This window comes from Schizophyllum commune (genome assembly GCF_000143185.2).
Source record: "Schizophyllum commune H4-8 unplaced genomic scaffold SCHCOscaffold_3, whole genome shotgun sequence".
NCBI lineage: Eukaryota > Fungi > Basidiomycota > Agaricomycetes > Agaricales > Schizophyllaceae > Schizophyllum > Schizophyllum commune.
This window is the reverse complement of record NW_026089540.1, coordinates 2,265,014-2,280,674: the sequence shown is the minus strand read 5'-3', so window position 1 is coordinate 2,280,674 and position 15,661 is coordinate 2,265,014. Positions and strand designations below refer to the sequence as shown.

The following is a 15,661-nucleotide window of genomic DNA, read 5'->3' as shown; positions in this document are numbered from 1 at the left end:
AACTTCTTTTCAGCCATCTTTTTACACGGAAAAACGCGCGCAAATAGGCGCCCATTTGACGCACCTTTTGACCTGCCAAAAGCGCCCGGTTTCACACTCATCTTCACACTCGTTCTTACATCCGGTTTCGCAAGTCAAAGAGCTTTTTATTGACGCGCTAAAACTACTCCCTTTTACGCTTGTTTTTCCGCACCTTTTCCCGCACCTTTTTACCGGTCAAAATTCCGGTCCGCCACCCGTGTGAGCCGCTCAAAGGTCAAACAAACCCCAGTCCGGTCCCCGGCAGCGTTCTTCCATCTCGTCAACAAGCCCGGTCACCCCCACCCCCGGACTTCGCTGTGTCACTCGCGCTCCTCATCACGTTCCGGTGCGTCCCCAAGATTCACGACACCTACGCTCTTCTTCGTGCCAATCTCGTCCCGCCGGCTCCGCTCAGCGCTGCTCCTCATCACGCGCGTCCTTGTTTACCTCGCGAAGGGCGTGGCTCCCTTTCTGGTCTTGTCGACCATCGGCTGTCTTCATTGCGGGGGCACCAGAACGGGGTTCAGTTAGAGCTTTAGGTGAGGATCAGGGGAAGGTTAGTCGGCATCTTCAGCCGACGCCACCTTCCCTGTCTCGGCCATACAGCTCTTCGATACACCAAAAGGTCGCTTTTGGCTTTGGGAGAACCCTGTGGCGCGCGACTGTCCGGACTTCGAGCAGCTTCGAGCTCGTCAAGTGACCGACGGTGTATATTCGAGCTCAGATTCTAGGGGCTCGCGCGCGGTGCTGCCACCAAGGTTCAAGTTGGTCCAAGTCCGCCACTCCTCCCTGTTATCACCGGCACGGTCCGACGCCGCTCCCTTTCGCCATTCTACATCTAGTTGACCGTGATGGCAGCTGAAGCGCCTTTCGCCGACCCCAGTCCTCCCTCTCCCTGCGGCTATTCTTCGCATCTTATCGCGTATGATTGCGTATCCTGAAAATTTTTAGCACAATTTTACCTCGCGCACATAGCACGAGGCTCTCGCCCTCCCGCCTCCGCGCTTCTCCATCCCCGCGAGCCGTACCCTTTGCGCATTCTTTCCCTATGAGGCAAGTCGCGCCCTCGCGGTAACTTTCTCCTAACACGAAGCTGACCTCGAGTAGCCTCGAGTGTGATCTTTCGGCTGGCTCCTGCGCAGGGGACTTACGCAAATACAGAAGATTTACGCGAACAGGCTGGATGTACGTCCTCGATTATCTCGTACGTCCTCGGTTATCCAGCGCATGTGGTAGATTATATGCGGCACCGTAGGCTATCAAGGGCGTCTGCGGCGCGCGCGGGACGATAGCGTCCACGTTCGCGGTGAGACAGGGCAAGGCGCGACTGCTGTTGATGACGACGAGCACGTTGAGGGCGATAGTTGCCACGCGGGGGTGATTATCGTCGCGCGATGTGGAGAGTGGCTGTCTACTGTAGGTAATGTTGCGTACGTTGGTGGACGACGCTATAGCTAGCCTTCATTTCAGAAGATTAGCTAGACGACTTCGTTGACCAGACGGTATCTGCATCCTCGGACCCGCGCTCATACGTCGCCGATCTCCGCTCTTAGTGTTCTCGTTCATCACCCTCGTTATCACACGGGGACGCACACGCAGCTTTATGTTCGTCTCCGCCGGAGGGAAGGTCCTTGTCGGCTATTGCCGCCTTGTTTTTACTTCCGCCGAAGTACAATAGACCATTACCTTCCTTTTTGGGCGAGTACAATGTCTTCGGCGGTGATCTGTGCTCATTGTCTTTTCAGAGTTCGTACTGCTTGTCTTCAGAGGCTCCTGACTTCCCTTGCGATACGGTGGCGTCCTGGCTATTGTTTGAGGGTGCGGACAGAGCATGGTGAGGAGGGCAACAAGGATGGAAAGCGTATGAAGCGTGCGTGAGCCTGCCACCGTCCTTAATCATGCATTCCTTGTCTTAGCGAAATTCTATCCCATCCAAGCCGAGTCTCAAGCCAACTGAGCTGATCTTCCCAGCCCGCTCTCGCGCAGCCGACCCGCTTGCTTTCCAGTTTAGCTTGCCCTGCCGTCACTATACAAGCCCAAGATCGCGTCACCACTAATTCCGCGCACCCTCTCGTCACCGCCAGCCTATCCCCTATTCCGCACCGCGGTTACCTACAGTGAGTAAGCATGCGAGCCTTCTACCGGCTATCTACCCTTCTATTGACTACGTCGAACGCTGGGCGGTCATGTCAACGCTGGGCAGTCATGTCAGCTTTGGGCAGTCATGTCAGCGGCGGCTTCACAGGCCATTGAGCGCAGCGCGGTAGACTGCATGACGTCGGGCGGCGTTCGTGCCCCGACCGTCGCCTTCCATGTCGCGATGCGATGGCGGGGGACCGACTCGCCGAGATCGCAACAGTCGTTGGTGCCACTGGCTTGTAGGAGGACTGCCAGCTCGAAGTGGTGAGCCGCCTTCATCCCTTCTTTTTTCGCGGGCCCTTTCGCCATCGTCAGGTGCCTCTACCATGCACATTCAAACAGTTTTTGGGGTCCTATTTGTCTATCCGTCTTCTCACCGGTGCGTGCATGGTCTACCGTAATGAGCTCAGCTGACCAGCGTCTATGCCACAGACGGCGGCCTCCTGCTTCGTCTGAAGCTGTAGAAGGCAGGTCTTCGTACCTCACATGCGCCGGGGACTGCGCATGCACGCGTAAGTCGCGACTAGAGGGGCGTGGCGTGTCGTTTACAGCAATGGATCGTTGACCGGCGATGGATCATTGGCCGGCGATGGATCAGCTCGACGGCGATGGATCAGCTCGACGGCGATGGATCAGCTTGACGGCCCAACTTGTTGCGGCCTGGCGTAAAGTGCGGACCCGACGGTGCCCTTGGCGCGCAGCTTAAGGCGCCTTCTCGGTGTTCTAAGTAGTAGATCCATGCTCTATCGCGCGCGCACGGATCGCATAACTAGTAATCCCCGCTATCCTCTCCAACAGGTATGTGTCATCGATGCGTGCGGCGTTCTATCGTATGTCTCAACGTACGCAGACCGTCATCGACATATATGCGCGGTCTACTTGCCGTGCCTTCTACCTGCGCCCTCGCAGCGCAGGCTGAATATGGTGAGTGTCACCGGGTGCTTTGCGAGGCTTATGGATTCAGGCATTCGTGATGGAACATGTTCCTATGGGTGGTACGTCTTACGCCGTGACTACCGGCGACTTGGGTTCTATAGCCTTTAACGTTTGAAGACCGCAACTCGCTTCCCCCACGGCCCCGCGTCGTTGCCCCAGCTTTCCCCTGGCCACAGACATATGTTCGCGGGGTAATGTGCGTGCTATCGGGACCGGCGAGCTCTCGCCTTCGTGCGCTACTTACTCACTTCGCCCAGATTAATGCAGACCAGATCCCTCGGTCGGCCTCGCATCTTCAGCCACGACCCGCGCGTCACGCCACTAGGGCAAGGCTATCACGAGTTCTGCTCGATGTCGAGCGGTGTGCCCGTCGCGCCGAGGACTACGCGGATATCGAGGAAGGCACCCTCATTTCGTCGGCCGCCTCTCACGAAATTCCCTACAGCTGTCAGTGGACACGAGGGCTCGTCTATCATTCCCTATACAGTACATACCATGGCCATACAGTACCTGGTCCCGCTTCACGAAGAGAAGGACGTCAAGAATATGGGGTAGGGTAGGTACGTGTGCGTAGTACAATGTGTCCGTCAGGTCTTCTGTCTATCGTACTTTGTCATGCGGATTGAAGCAGGCTATAGAGCAAGTCCGACTTCACCGACGATGGGAAGAGTACGGGCTGGCAGGACGTCGCATAATTTGGGGGACCTCAGGCTGTGTGAAGTACGTCACCAGAGGGGTGAGTCGTGGCTCGGACGAACGGTAGCAAAAGACTGCAGCGCCACGATGTCCGAGGTGACAAACAAGCCGAGACGAACAAACAAAGGACCCACAAGATTCAACAGTTCATATCAGCACCTTACTGCTCGCTTCAAGAGACGCAGCCGGCTATGCAAGTCTTCCCCGCTGAACTGGCTCGCGCCACTGCTCACCGGCGTTGATCATCTTGCGCTGGACTACCCTGCACCATCGGGCTCACCTGGAACCTGCACTGCAAGCGCCCGCCAGTCATCAAGTCGCAAGATATTCTGGACTTCGTCCTACTGCCACCGAGCGCGGGATCATCTGGTCGGGTAGCGCGTGCGGGGCCCCATGGGCTGGGTCTTCATGTTGGTGATCCGGGCGGGCACGGACGACGATTGGACGAGAGCACAGCCGAAGGCCCGGAAACAAGTTCAAGTGCAGAAACGCCGACGAGTGAGCGAAGCGCTAGGCTGGGATACATACGATTTCGCCACTTGGACCAAAACATCGTGTCTTGGCCAATGAAAGAGCGGGAGTGCGGCGACGGGCAGCGATAGAGCTAGGGCATTGAATAGCCATCTGCAGATAGGATAGGTATCGTGTGGTACGGGCAGGGCGGAGGACACGGTGAAGAACTGCTTCGCGCGGACGTGGGAGACTCGAATCAACCCGACGCCCTGCCGGCGTGGGCGGAGAATTTGCCAGTGTGCTGACCGCGTACCCGGCGAATAATATCGTCGTGCGCATGAACGATTCGGACCTTCGAAAGCCAAGCGACGGCCTGAATGTCGGCACGCATAATTACAGGATAAAGTCATCCTTCATCCGGTGGTGCGCCGTAGCCTGCGATGGGTGAAGGGTAATCGTCGGACGACAACGAAAGGCATATATCGGAAAAGGATAAAGAAGTGACCAGTGAGAGGCGGTCTCAAACATCGGCGTCAATAATCGACGGTTTGTGCAGGTCTCATGAGCACGATCATAGCACATAGATCACAAACCTTTCGCTGGTGATCGCGACATAAACCGCAAGCGCGCGGGCGGCGCCTTACGAGAAGTTCAGCGTGTACACCCAAGGTCTTCGATGATTATTGACATGGTGATAGCGCTAGTGCGCCGCATTCGCGGATACGAAGGGAAGTCCAGCTGAAGAGGCGGTAGAGTACTCAGAGGAGAGGCGGAGGAACGGTGAAGACAGAAACGCGGTTAGGGCCGCGAAAAGTAGAACGCAGAAGAACATGATACCGAAGGCCTTTGAGCGTGGAAGGGCCATTGAGCGTATAGTGGTTGCACAGTGGCAAAGCCGAGGTTCACCGAAGAGGAAGACGCTCAATCCTGTGTTGTCGCCCGTCGCCTGAAGGAGCCGTATTCATTCGTAGTGTCAGGCGACCGTCAGACCACACCCTCTGTGGACTCTAAAGAGCTCGCCGAGCCCCCAAGTCCTCGACAAAGGTACAGGCGCCGATGAGTCAGCCAAAGGCGGGAAGGGGCTTCATGACATGGCGAAGGCGCCCTTTAGTGGCTTCGCAAGGCTCACGGGAGCGCTTGTGCCTTCCGCGAAGGGCGCGGGAGACGTGTACAATTGGCGCCGAGGGAAGACACGAGGGGTAGGTTCAAGCACTCAAAAGCGCCCTTTGCGATGCCGAAGACCATGGGGAATCAGTCGAGCAGCCTGCGATGTCGGACCAAGAACTTCGGCGTGCGCCTTTGATAGCGCTAGGTCGGCACTGATGAAAGTCCATGAGAAGAAGTCGGTGACTCATCCGGTGGCGCCAAAGACGCGGTCACGTGAGTGGTCGAGAGAAATGACCAAGCCTTCTCAGGCGCCAGCGTCTATGCGCGCGCCAATCACTTCCAATTTGTCGAGTTCCCAGCGCTTTGTCGCGCTCCCAGCGTCTCTCGGGGGCACCCGACAGGACAAAGCAGTGGCTTGAGAAATCAGATTGACGCCTGCCCTCGAGTTCGAGCGTGAAGGCGGCGCCGCGGCCAGAACTTCATTTTGCTCTCCGCGCGCTTCATCGAATCGGATCGTCGAGTTGACGCGCGCTACATCAAAGAGGCGCCACCGCATGAAGTCCATGAACGCGCGCCTATCCGATGAAAGCCAGGACCTCGTCGTCCAATCCGATTGCGCGCCTTGGTGGCACGTACCTGATCCCTTTGTCCTCGACCTGTTTGTACGTTCAGTGATGGTCGCGATTGCAGGATCCTTCCGGATGAAAGTGCGTTAGGTCCGGGCTAAGATGAACGCGCGCTTGCGCGGCTTTCCCGTGGGCAGCGGGTTAGTGAGCTGCGCGGGCCGCCGCCCTGGGTGGCATATGATTGTGAGGCAGAAGTTATGATTTCGAGGCCGCCTCACCTCGACAAACCTACCGCGATTCGCGGCGATTAGATTATCGAGGAGGAAGAGATGAAGGGGCGGAGCGTACCAGGGTTCTCCAAGATGAAGCGCTTCGAGCCAGCTCGTCTGAAGATTAGATACCTAGGATCAGCTTCGATGAAAGAGCGCAAGCTGCCGATAGACGTACGAGGGGCGTCGATGAGTCATGGCGACTACTTCGCCTGCAAGGGATGCTGATCTACAAATAAGGCGATTGCATTGGGGAGCGTGATTCTGCCGCACAGGTCCGCGGCAGAAGGCGACGACACAGGTAATGGTTGTACAACACAGGTAATCGCTGTGTAATCAGGCGCCCGCCACAGCTCGAGGACGTATAGAACGGACACGCGCTCGCCACAAAGCCTGAGCGCGGAATGTCAGAGCAATGGCGAGCTTGAGTGGGTTGAGGGCAGCTGACGGGGGTTGGGTCATGGAAGAGCCTGCCGCGGCGTTTCGCCAGGACAGAGACGCGTCGCAAAGGGAGGAGGAGGACGCGCGTCCGACTGCGAGGAAGGCAGAAATGTCGGTGGCAACTCGTCCCATGACCAGCTGAGGGTCCAGAACGTACTTCCCCGCCTCAGGAGAGGCTCTTGCGCCTGGTTATGCGCGCGGCTAGCTGGCGGAGGAGGACGGGTGACCCTGCGTACTTGAGGAGGACGCGCGGTAAGCGGGACGCGTACAGTCAAGCGTCCCCGTTCGACGGAATGCGACGGGCATCCGATTGCATGGATCCGCGAGATATGAAGCGCACGAGGCGCGCCTGCCGCATATGGGTTACAAAGGCGGCGGGAGGGCCGCGACTGGGCGACACGCGTCGCGCGTCAACAAGCGCGTTGTCGAGATGGAGGCGCAGATAATCTCGGAAATCGCCAGATAGACGCGCGGTTGCGTGCCTTCGGGTCGCAAGGCGAGGGCTGCGGTCGCGTGGGCGACGACGAGGCGACCGCGTTGCAGAAAAGCTGTTGATTGCCGGAAGGGAGGCTGGGTTATGGGTTTGTGCGGTTCGTCATCGGTTCAGGATTAGGAGCTCGCAAACACTAGACCTAGGTTTCAATAATCCCGAGCGCAAGGTGTACGAATATCGTGAGCTAATTTGGGAATAAGCGAAGGATAAAGACGACGGGTCGATTGAAAGGGCAAACTGTGGCCCAGCCAATCGGAGGCCATCCCGCTCAATATGCCACTCAATCCGCGCGCCGTGTTTATCCTTTGCTGATTCACGAATCAGCTCACAATAATCGCGCACCTTGCACTTGTGAATACTGAGATCTAGGTCTGGTGAAAACATAGACCAGCGTGAGTTGAGTCCGGGAGAGCTCGTACCGGACCGATCTTATGCAAGCTGTAGACACAGCGTGCACGACTCGAGGAAAGAGTGACTTTCGTGAAGCTGCCAGCGTTGACATCTCAGCCATCCGAGTCAGCCGCCTCTGAATCCACCTTCCTTGTAGCCATATGGGTTCGTCTGGGTTATTCAAACGCACTTGAATGCAATGAGCTCGTCGTTGCTGGCATTGGGAGCTGGCTTCAAATTTGCGGCGATGACCATGCTGCTGGCCACGCGAACATCACATGATCGTTGTTGGTCCATCCACACAATTCCCAAAAATGGTAACTTCTTTCTTACAATTCACTGCCAGCCACCACTTGCTAAGATAGAGGTTGGATCTGCCTTTCAGAGCATGTGAGAGATGCTCGTAAGTGCGGAGAACCCGGTCAGGGAACCATGACCGCTCCCGCACGCCACATATCGCTACGTATGTCAGTGACATCATCGCTCGCTCCCAGGTGATCATCTCCCCGCTACGCCCGCGCGCGAAGAACCATTCCAACCTTGACCACAACCACCACCATGCTCTCCACCGTCTTTGCCGCTGCCCGTCGCGCCCCGCTGCAGCCCTCAGCGCGCGCCCTGGCCACCTCAGCCGCGCGCCGCGTCCCGCACACGCCGGACAGCTACGCGAAGGACGTCGATCAGAACGCGCCCGAGGACACGACGACGCACCGCGTCGACTCGTCCGGCGATAGCGTGCAGCGCCCGCACGAGGCCCCGCAGAACAAGTACTCAGAGACGGGCGTCGATGCTGGCGTGGACGCGTACGGGTCGGTTGACAAGAACAAGCTGTATGACGCGCCTGGCGAGCCGACGCGTTATGGTGGGCGCCCGGAGTACGGGAAGGACAACAAGCCTGAGATCGAGGAATACTCGAAAGGTGGACCTGACAGCAAGGATGCTGGTGGCAGGAAGCCCGAGGGACGTTAGAAGTGTAGAATGCATTTGAACCAACAGTGCGTATCTTATCTACTTTTCCTCTACGCCGTCGCTGACCAACGTTCGCCAGACGCAAAGCCCGCAATGCTCATCGTTAGCTGTACCATAGCACATCTTGCTCACCCCAATGAACTGCTTCATTCACGGACAACAAAACCCTCAGGCCGAGACCATCCCCTTCGCATATCTCGCGCACGTTCGACCACGATCGAAGTCCAACCAATCACCGAAGCTGAATTATCGACCTTGCGTATACAGGTAAGAAGAACGTCCGTGACAGCAATAGTGCCGCCGGGCAAATGGCCACCAAGCCGTCAGTCAAAGTACAACGACGGGCGCGGCGGGCCGTCTAGAGAAAAGGGAGCGTGTATTTTGTTACAACGTCGGGCGTATTTGGCGGGACGTATGCAGGTAGTAGAACAGTCCGAGCGACGAGTACAGGAAGGAGACAGCAGATTTGGGTGCTTACACGGCGTTGCCTTGATGGTGCTTGCTGTCGTCCCAACCGCTGCGCATGCCGTCGGTGAGACTGCCCTTCGTCTCGTCGACCATGTCGACCATGGCGTGCGATTCAACCTGGACGAATACCTGAGAAAGAAATCAGTAAACACCCTTGAAAGGCGATCTACGCATATACGTACCTCGGGTCGTGCTCCACTGAGGTTGACGACGTCCGTCTGCGATAGGTAATCAGGACGATGTTCAATCAAGAAGGATAGATGAAGATTCCTTACCCTGCGCGTGCCGCGCTCTCTTGACTGGGTCATGCCCGACGTCTCTTGCTTGCTGTCGCTGTACTGCCAGCCCTTGCGGCCGTTCAGACTCGACATGAGGGAGTTAGTGTACAGCTTCGACAGCGCGAAGTTGAGCATGAGATGCCTGGCAGTGGCTGTCAGCTAAAGGCGTACAAGCGATGCATACAACTCGAGCGACTTGCCATGCTTCCGCGTCGTCCAGGAGGTACAACAGCATGTCAGCGAATGCCCATAGCGAGGTAAGGAGGCCTATCGGGCGGTCAGGATAGAAGACGAGCGATTGACATATCAGGCTCGCCTGTCTGCACGGTTACTGGACAGTCATGTTAGCTACGTTAACGGTAGGCAGACAGAAGGAGGCGTACGTCGGATGATGCGGTCGACATGCGAGTCCGTGGACACGAAGCCTGTCCTGTGTTGACGCTGCTCGAATGAGCACGCAATCGTCGTAAGGAGTCGGATACAGACGCACCAGGTGGTACACCAACGTGATGGTGATGAGCACATCTGAGACAGAGGATGCGGCGAGCCCTAGAGAGCGGGACGGGGATATGCAAATAAGCCATCAGCCCTCCCCCGAGTAGAAGATACCACTTACAAAGCGCGACCACGACCTTGAACTTTAGAAAATCCGCGAACATAGGCACGATACCGCACGCAATCGCCGTACCGATGCCGGCCACTACAAGGATGGGAGGAACATTGGCAAGATGCGAGACAGATCCAAGAGACGGGGAGGAGCATCCATCAGAACGAGATCTTCACCGACCCTGGAAGATCATGTGGAAGAGCACTCACGCAGCGATGCCGCGGAACAGGCGACGATAACAAGGGCCAACCATATGTTCCCCGTGAGCTGGCAGGGGATTGAGTTCGCGGGACAAGGGTGGATAAGTGAGTAAGCAACGCACGATCTTGACTCGCCATCTAACCCATGGTTGCGTGAGCGGGAAAGTAGGAAGCGATAGCTGGGGTCTACGCACGCAAAGAAAATCTGCACGGTGCCGCCGATTATACCGGTCAATGCGGGGTCTACCGCAGGTGTAAGATGCGTAAATCGGAGAGGGGGAGGAAAAAACTCACCCGTCGAGAAGAGCCAGTCCGCCTTCGCCAAGAAATTCCCATTTCCTGAGGCGCAGTCAGAGCTGTAGGGATCATCGGCGCCCGACGGGAAACCTACCAAAGTTGTTGATGAGACAGTTGTACATGTAACCGATCGTGAAGCCGGTGTGTACGGTGTCTGCTGCGAATAGGAAGGCCACCTGAGGAGATGTCAGTGATGAGCGAACAGATGGGTGGAGGCGACGCACGAAGCTGCTGATGTACCAGGCATCCCTAGCAAGATCGCGGGGTGAGCAGGAGGCTGCAGAGTATCGCGCTCGTCGACGTACTTCTTGGAGAAGCTGTTCCAATACAAGTAGCTGAAGGGGACGAAGGTGAGCGATCGGTCGGAGTCGGATGGGTGGGTCACGCACGTCTGTGTGATTGAGATCCCGTACAAGATGCAGTTGAAGAATGTGCCCAGCAGCATCGGGCCATGTCTACGGCGCGCAACGACGCGTTCAGCCAGGTCGATCAGGCGGTTAAATTAGGACACATACGCAGCATGGGCTGGGTTCATAGCTGAGGGGGCGGGGGAGGCATCTGCCATGGTCGCTGACTAAAGGGCAGGCGTCGGAGAACGCAGGTCGACGGTAATGACGGCGGTGCTCGCGGGGTGGAACACGCGGGACGGAAAGGAAAGGAGGGCGCGCAGGACAAGGGCGATATATACCCTCCTTGATTGCCATGACCACGCCGAGATGCGGAGGTAAACTTGAATTGGTCAAGCAAGTCAGATGCCGCGGAATCTTCTTCTGGTCGTCCGGGGTCCTGGTACTGCACGCGCATAACCGATTACCGAGAGGCATGGCCCTGTTGCGAAGAGTCTCTTTGCACCACCATTCTCACGGATAACCCTGCCAGCACCACGAATAGCTCTTGACATGCGGGCGATATCGACGGTGTTGCAGTCCATTGGCGGCGCGGACTGCGAACTGTCGTGGTCTGTTGGTGGCACTGGTCGTTTCAAAGCGCCGGAAAACATGCGCTACATCGTTCCCCGTCCTTCGCCGTCCTGCTGCTGCCCATGACAACCGTCCGCGAGTCTTTGGACATCGTATATCGCGAGTCAAGATCACCTATCTTCTCGTGACTTCGACGCTTGCTCCGTCCTGATCTGCGGGAAAGTGCAGTCGATCGTGCGAGGTCTTCCCAGGTGCCGCATGGTATCCATCATCCTATTCACCACCAACCTTCTCCAACTCCGGGGGTCTTATATTGACTGTTCTAAAAGGGGGTGTCATTCAGGGTGCGCTCGTCTTGTACTTCTCCATCTTTGAAATCCCTGGCCATCGGCGCCCATCCAGCGCAAGGGGAGGACTGCTAAAGGATACTTGTATACGCCCTGGGCAAGATGGCCCTTAGCCGAGGGTGCGCCCGCTCTCCCGCAGCATACTCTCCTAAAACCTCTTCCGGAAAGGCATGCAAAGGGAGGTCAGAAGTCGGCGAAGAAGATTGAACCTGCGCCGTCATCAGTTCTGATGTTCTCCACGTCACGCATGTCACATCAGGCAAAGTCGAACATATCACGTGAGTGACAATCAGAGGCTTGGAGGAGAACAAGAGGGTGGCAGTTTCGCCGCTCGCGGCTTCTTTTTGTGCTTAATTGCCACGGGAAAGGTCGTCCTCCTATCTGCATTCGTACGCCGCTACAAGACGCATCGATAGCATTACTCAAAAACGGGTTTTGAACGCCGTTTTCAACATGGCACTTCGCTAACACGGACATTCGGCGTGTGCTGCGCACGCTAACATATACAATAGGCGTCAAAATACAGTCACAGGCTACGACAGACACCACAGTCATTGGCAGCACCAATCCCTGTCCAATGTTGATGCGCCACAAGCAAGATTATGACAGTCATGAACCCCGCGCCGACAGCACGACCCCTATAGGTCGCCCGGGCAGAGGAGGATCGTCCTCATACAATACAGTACCGGATGCCACGCCCGCGTGCAGTCTCTCCCGCAGACAATGTAGATCATCGACTTCGCGCGGCGCGCCCCGATGATCGCACGTCGTCGCCGTTGAGAGGCGCGCGGAGCGCCGCGCCCCCGCCCCGAAAGACTCCTTCAGGGTTTCGCAGCCGTCGGTGGCGTCTAGACGTTCGACAATTCCCATTAGACGGTCTCGTCCGTTCCCTTCCTGCCAGCTTCTCCGTCTCCCCATCGCGACGCGCCACCGTAGGTCACGCGGTCTCCGAGCGCAATCGTCTTCCCCTCGTCGACCATCTCGTGCGACTCGACCTGCACGAACACCTGCGGCGGCGCCTCGTCAGTCTCTCGTACTGCCGTTGTCACAATTCCGCCCAGCTGATGTTTCCGGCTCACCTCCGCGCGGCCCCCGCCGACTGTAACGATGTCGTGCTGGGGAAAAGGTACCGTCAGTAAGCAGGGGGAGAGGGGCTTCTGCTTGGAAGAGCGATGCTCGTGCTCGTGTGTGATGCTTCTGCTAGCCTGTGATGCATGGAGAAGGCGTACCTTGCGCATTCGTTGGCCGGATGGCTGCCCTGAAGCGCCGGATGTGCGACTGTCGGAGTAGTGCCACCCCTTGCGGCTGTTCAGGCTCGACATGAGGGAATTGGTGTAGAGCTTGGAGAGCGCAAAGTTGAGCATGAGGTGCCTGTGGGATGTTTGATACGACGGTATTACCCCATGGATATCCAGGCGCTCACCAGCCAGCGGGGTCGAGGAGATACAAAAGCATATCGGCAAGACTTCGAAGGAAGCTTCAGTCGACGGCGGACGTAGGGCCCAGATTCGACTTACGCCCATAAGGAAGTGATCAGACCCGTTTGTACGGTCACTGCAGGAGACCGAACGCGGTCAGCAAAACCTCCATTGCTTTTAGCCGTTCACGTACACCGTATTATCCTGTCGACATGTGTATCCGTGGTCCTAAAGCCCGTCTTGTGACTTCGCTGCCAAGACCGTCAGTTCTCCGTGCACATTCCACTCTTCCCCTACACATGTTTCCTCCTCGCTTATCACCGAGAATACTCACCAGATGATTCACCAGACTCCCCGTTATGAGGATATCAGAAAGTGAGGAAGCGGCGAGCCCTGCGGATGCATCAGAACGCGATCCAGACAGTAGCACGGGCAGCGAATACGAGAAAACATGTACTCACAAATGATAACGACAACCTTGAACCTCTGAAATTGCGCGAATGCGGGCACGAAACCGCATGCTATGGCCGTGGCGATGCCGCATACTAATAGGATATGTCAGTAATCTGGTAAAATCACGCAGAGGGAGGTTGAGAAGAACTCACGAAGAGAGGCACAGGAAGAAGTGGCGATGGTGCCGGCGAGGAGGGAGTGACCAGTGAGCTGGGATAAGCGTTCAGACTTGAGGAATCAGGGCGGAGGCGGCGCAAGCTTACTATCTTGACACGCCAGCTGAAGGCAGCGTGGTCAGCAGAACAGTATCTTATGTGCCACTGAACAAACCTAAAGAATATCTGCACGCTGCCGCCGATGATGCCAGTTAGGGCCGGGTCTATGACGAGGTCAGGTGTGGTCCACAACGCAACTACCCGTAGGATGTACCAGCCGAGAACACCCAGTTGGCGTTGGCGAGGTACAACGGGTTACCTGAGAGGTTCTCAGCTTCGACGCGGCTGAGCGGTATCTACACTGCACGAGCTCACCGTAATGGTTAACCAAACAGATATACATATACGCCATCGTGAACGCCGTGTGAGCGGTGTCGGCTACGAAGAGGAAGATCACCTGCCGATCGACGACGGGTTCTGTCAGAGAAGCGCGAAGAAGGAAGAAGGAAGGCGCGCGTACAAAGAGCCGGATTACCAGGGGATCCCTAGCGACGGATGAGACAGAGGGTGACGGGGGAAATAAGGTTGGCGATAGATTAGAGAGAAGAGCGGCGATGAGCGAGACGATGAGTGGTGATCAGTGAGATAGAAGGAAGGCGCGATGGGGGTGGCGACGTACTTGCGCTTGTAGCCATTCCAATACAGATATCTGCGAGGCCAAGGTCAATGATCATAACGCGCGGATGGAGGGAAGGAAGAAGGCGTACGTCTGCGTGATGGATATACCGTATAGCAGCACGTTGAGGAATGTACCGATGAGCATAGGTCCGTGTCTGCATGTGATGAGTACCGGCGACGAGAAGCCTTTGTAGAGCGTACGCTATCTGCGCGGGGTTGAGCATGGCGAGGGGAACAACTGATCCGTAACTGTGTAGAGACCAGATCGTGAAAGAGCGAAGAGGGAGAGGAAAAGAGGAAGAGGGAATGTCGGTCTGATGAGGAGAGAATGATGACTGAAGCAAGGGCGACGCTCCTCTTATACTTACGCAGACACTGTCGCGCCGTCATGCCTGGCACCACGCTTGTCGAGTAGAGCCGTTTGGAGCGCGCTGATCACGCCCAGTGGTGCGGAGTTACATCTGCCGGCCTTCGATTGAGTGACCTGGGCTGTCTCCAGGATAGCTTGCGCCATCTCTGGAGTAGCAGAGCTGTCCTGAATGGCTTAAGCTGTCGATTGAATGACTTTAAGCCGTACAATGAATGTCTGCGCGTCCGCGTTCGGGACGCGGGGCACGCCACGTGCCACAATGTCGAGCACCGAGCAGCATTCCTGGCGTGTGGCGTGCGTCGAACGTGGCGTAGTCTGTAAGCATAGAGCGGCGGCCGTCCTTGGAAGGTTAGACGCTGGCGTTTTGAGGTCAGAAGTGGCTGCAGGATGGGTGTCGCGGTGTTGAGAGAGATAACATGGTGCGACGTAGCGATGGTTCAGGTCCTATCCGGAGGTGCGACTCTTCTCCTTTTCGCGTCCCGTCGAGGGTAGATCCTTGAAGGTAAACTGACAAGGTATGGCTCTTTGCAAGGAATACTTCTCGAGAAAAAGTGACCAGAGGTAACAATGGCCAACTGAAATACCCATTGTCACGCAGCGCGTCGTTCATCAGACATACCTTTAAGAAAATTGCGAGAATATGCCGTGAGTATAGATAGTTCGTAATACTGCCAGGAACCACTTGCAGTAGGGCAGGAGATATTCCATCTGAACCTTGCGACCTGAATTTCTGATGGGTGTACTGGCGGTCTGAGAAGTGGCTTTATTTCGGGTCGGGCGAGAAGAGCATAGCGGCTAGGTTGCTTCTCGAGTACCGCTGGACCGTCAGATATCTATCCCGGCGTTGCCGGGATACAAAAGCTCTGAAGATTCGCCGCACAGATACGGGCCAGTCAGAAGCTGGCGACGAGACGCCGATGTCGTCCGACAAAGCAGATGGTCGTCATCGTTGAGACAGCCTTCCCCTGTTCATGCCAGTCATCGCGCGAC

The 15,661-nt window shown here is 56.7% G+C and overlaps 5 protein-coding genes across 5 annotated transcripts; 1 reads left to right on the top strand and 4 right to left on the bottom strand.

Moving 5' to 3' along the window:
- Positions 1-4,219: 4,219 nt before the first annotated feature.
- Positions 4,220-4,800, bottom strand: SCHCODRAFT_02198571 (uncharacterized protein). Its single transcript, XM_050342048.1, has one exon. It carries the CDS (start codon positions 4,653-4,655, stop codon positions 4,269-4,271), a length of 387 nt encoding a protein of 128 aa, XP_050201756.1. The 5' UTR covers positions 4,656-4,800; the 3' UTR covers positions 4,220-4,268.
- A 1,723-nt stretch (positions 4,801-6,523) lies between these two features.
- On the bottom strand, positions 6,524-6,760 carry SCHCODRAFT_02493310 (uncharacterized protein; the record flags this gene model as incomplete). Its single annotated transcript, XM_050342980.1, has 1 exon — positions 6,524-6,760. The coding sequence occupies one exon, from the start codon at positions 6,758-6,760 to the stop codon at positions 6,524-6,526; it is 237 nt and encodes a 78-aa protein (XP_050201755.1).
- Positions 6,761-8,049: 1,289 nt separating this feature from the next.
- SCHCODRAFT_02615775 (uncharacterized protein) lies at positions 8,050-8,866 on the top strand. Its single transcript, XM_003034461.2, has 2 exons — positions 8,050-8,506; positions 8,560-8,866. Exon 1 carries the CDS (start codon positions 8,070-8,072, stop codon positions 8,478-8,480), a length of 411 nt encoding a protein of 136 aa, XP_003034507.1. The 5' UTR covers positions 8,050-8,069; the 3' UTR covers positions 8,481-8,506; positions 8,560-8,866.
- Positions 8,828-11,130, bottom strand: SCHCODRAFT_01151025 (uncharacterized protein). The gene is made up of 16 exons (XM_003033880.3): positions 10,846-11,130; positions 10,720-10,785; positions 10,636-10,665; positions 10,555-10,579; positions 10,425-10,506; positions 10,328-10,372; positions 10,228-10,276; positions 10,156-10,171; positions 10,043-10,100; positions 9,843-9,926; positions 9,717-9,775; positions 9,610-9,667; positions 9,530-9,557; positions 9,224-9,368; positions 9,131-9,166; positions 8,828-9,077 (listed from the first exon to the last, which is right to left on the bottom strand). The coding sequence occupies exons 1-16, from the start codon at positions 10,893-10,895 to the stop codon at positions 8,955-8,957; spliced, it is 954 nt and encodes a 317-aa protein (XP_003033926.1). The 5' UTR covers positions 10,896-11,130; the 3' UTR covers positions 8,828-8,954.
- A 912-nt stretch (positions 11,131-12,042) lies between these two features.
- SCHCODRAFT_02615767 (uncharacterized protein) lies at positions 12,043-14,616 on the bottom strand. Its single transcript, XM_050344727.1, has 17 exons — positions 14,503-14,616; positions 14,391-14,456; positions 14,303-14,332; positions 14,144-14,168; positions 13,999-14,080; positions 13,898-13,942; positions 13,799-13,847; positions 13,732-13,747; positions 13,621-13,678; positions 13,477-13,560; positions 13,350-13,408; positions 13,209-13,266; positions 13,115-13,151; positions 13,021-13,062; positions 12,827-12,968; positions 12,677-12,712; positions 12,043-12,604 (listed from the first exon to the last, which is right to left on the bottom strand). The coding sequence occupies exons 1-17, from the start codon at positions 14,523-14,525 to the stop codon at positions 12,467-12,469; spliced, it is 990 nt and encodes a 329-aa protein (XP_050201754.1). The 5' UTR covers positions 14,526-14,616; the 3' UTR covers positions 12,043-12,466.
- Positions 14,617-15,661: the final 1,045 nt, after the last annotated feature.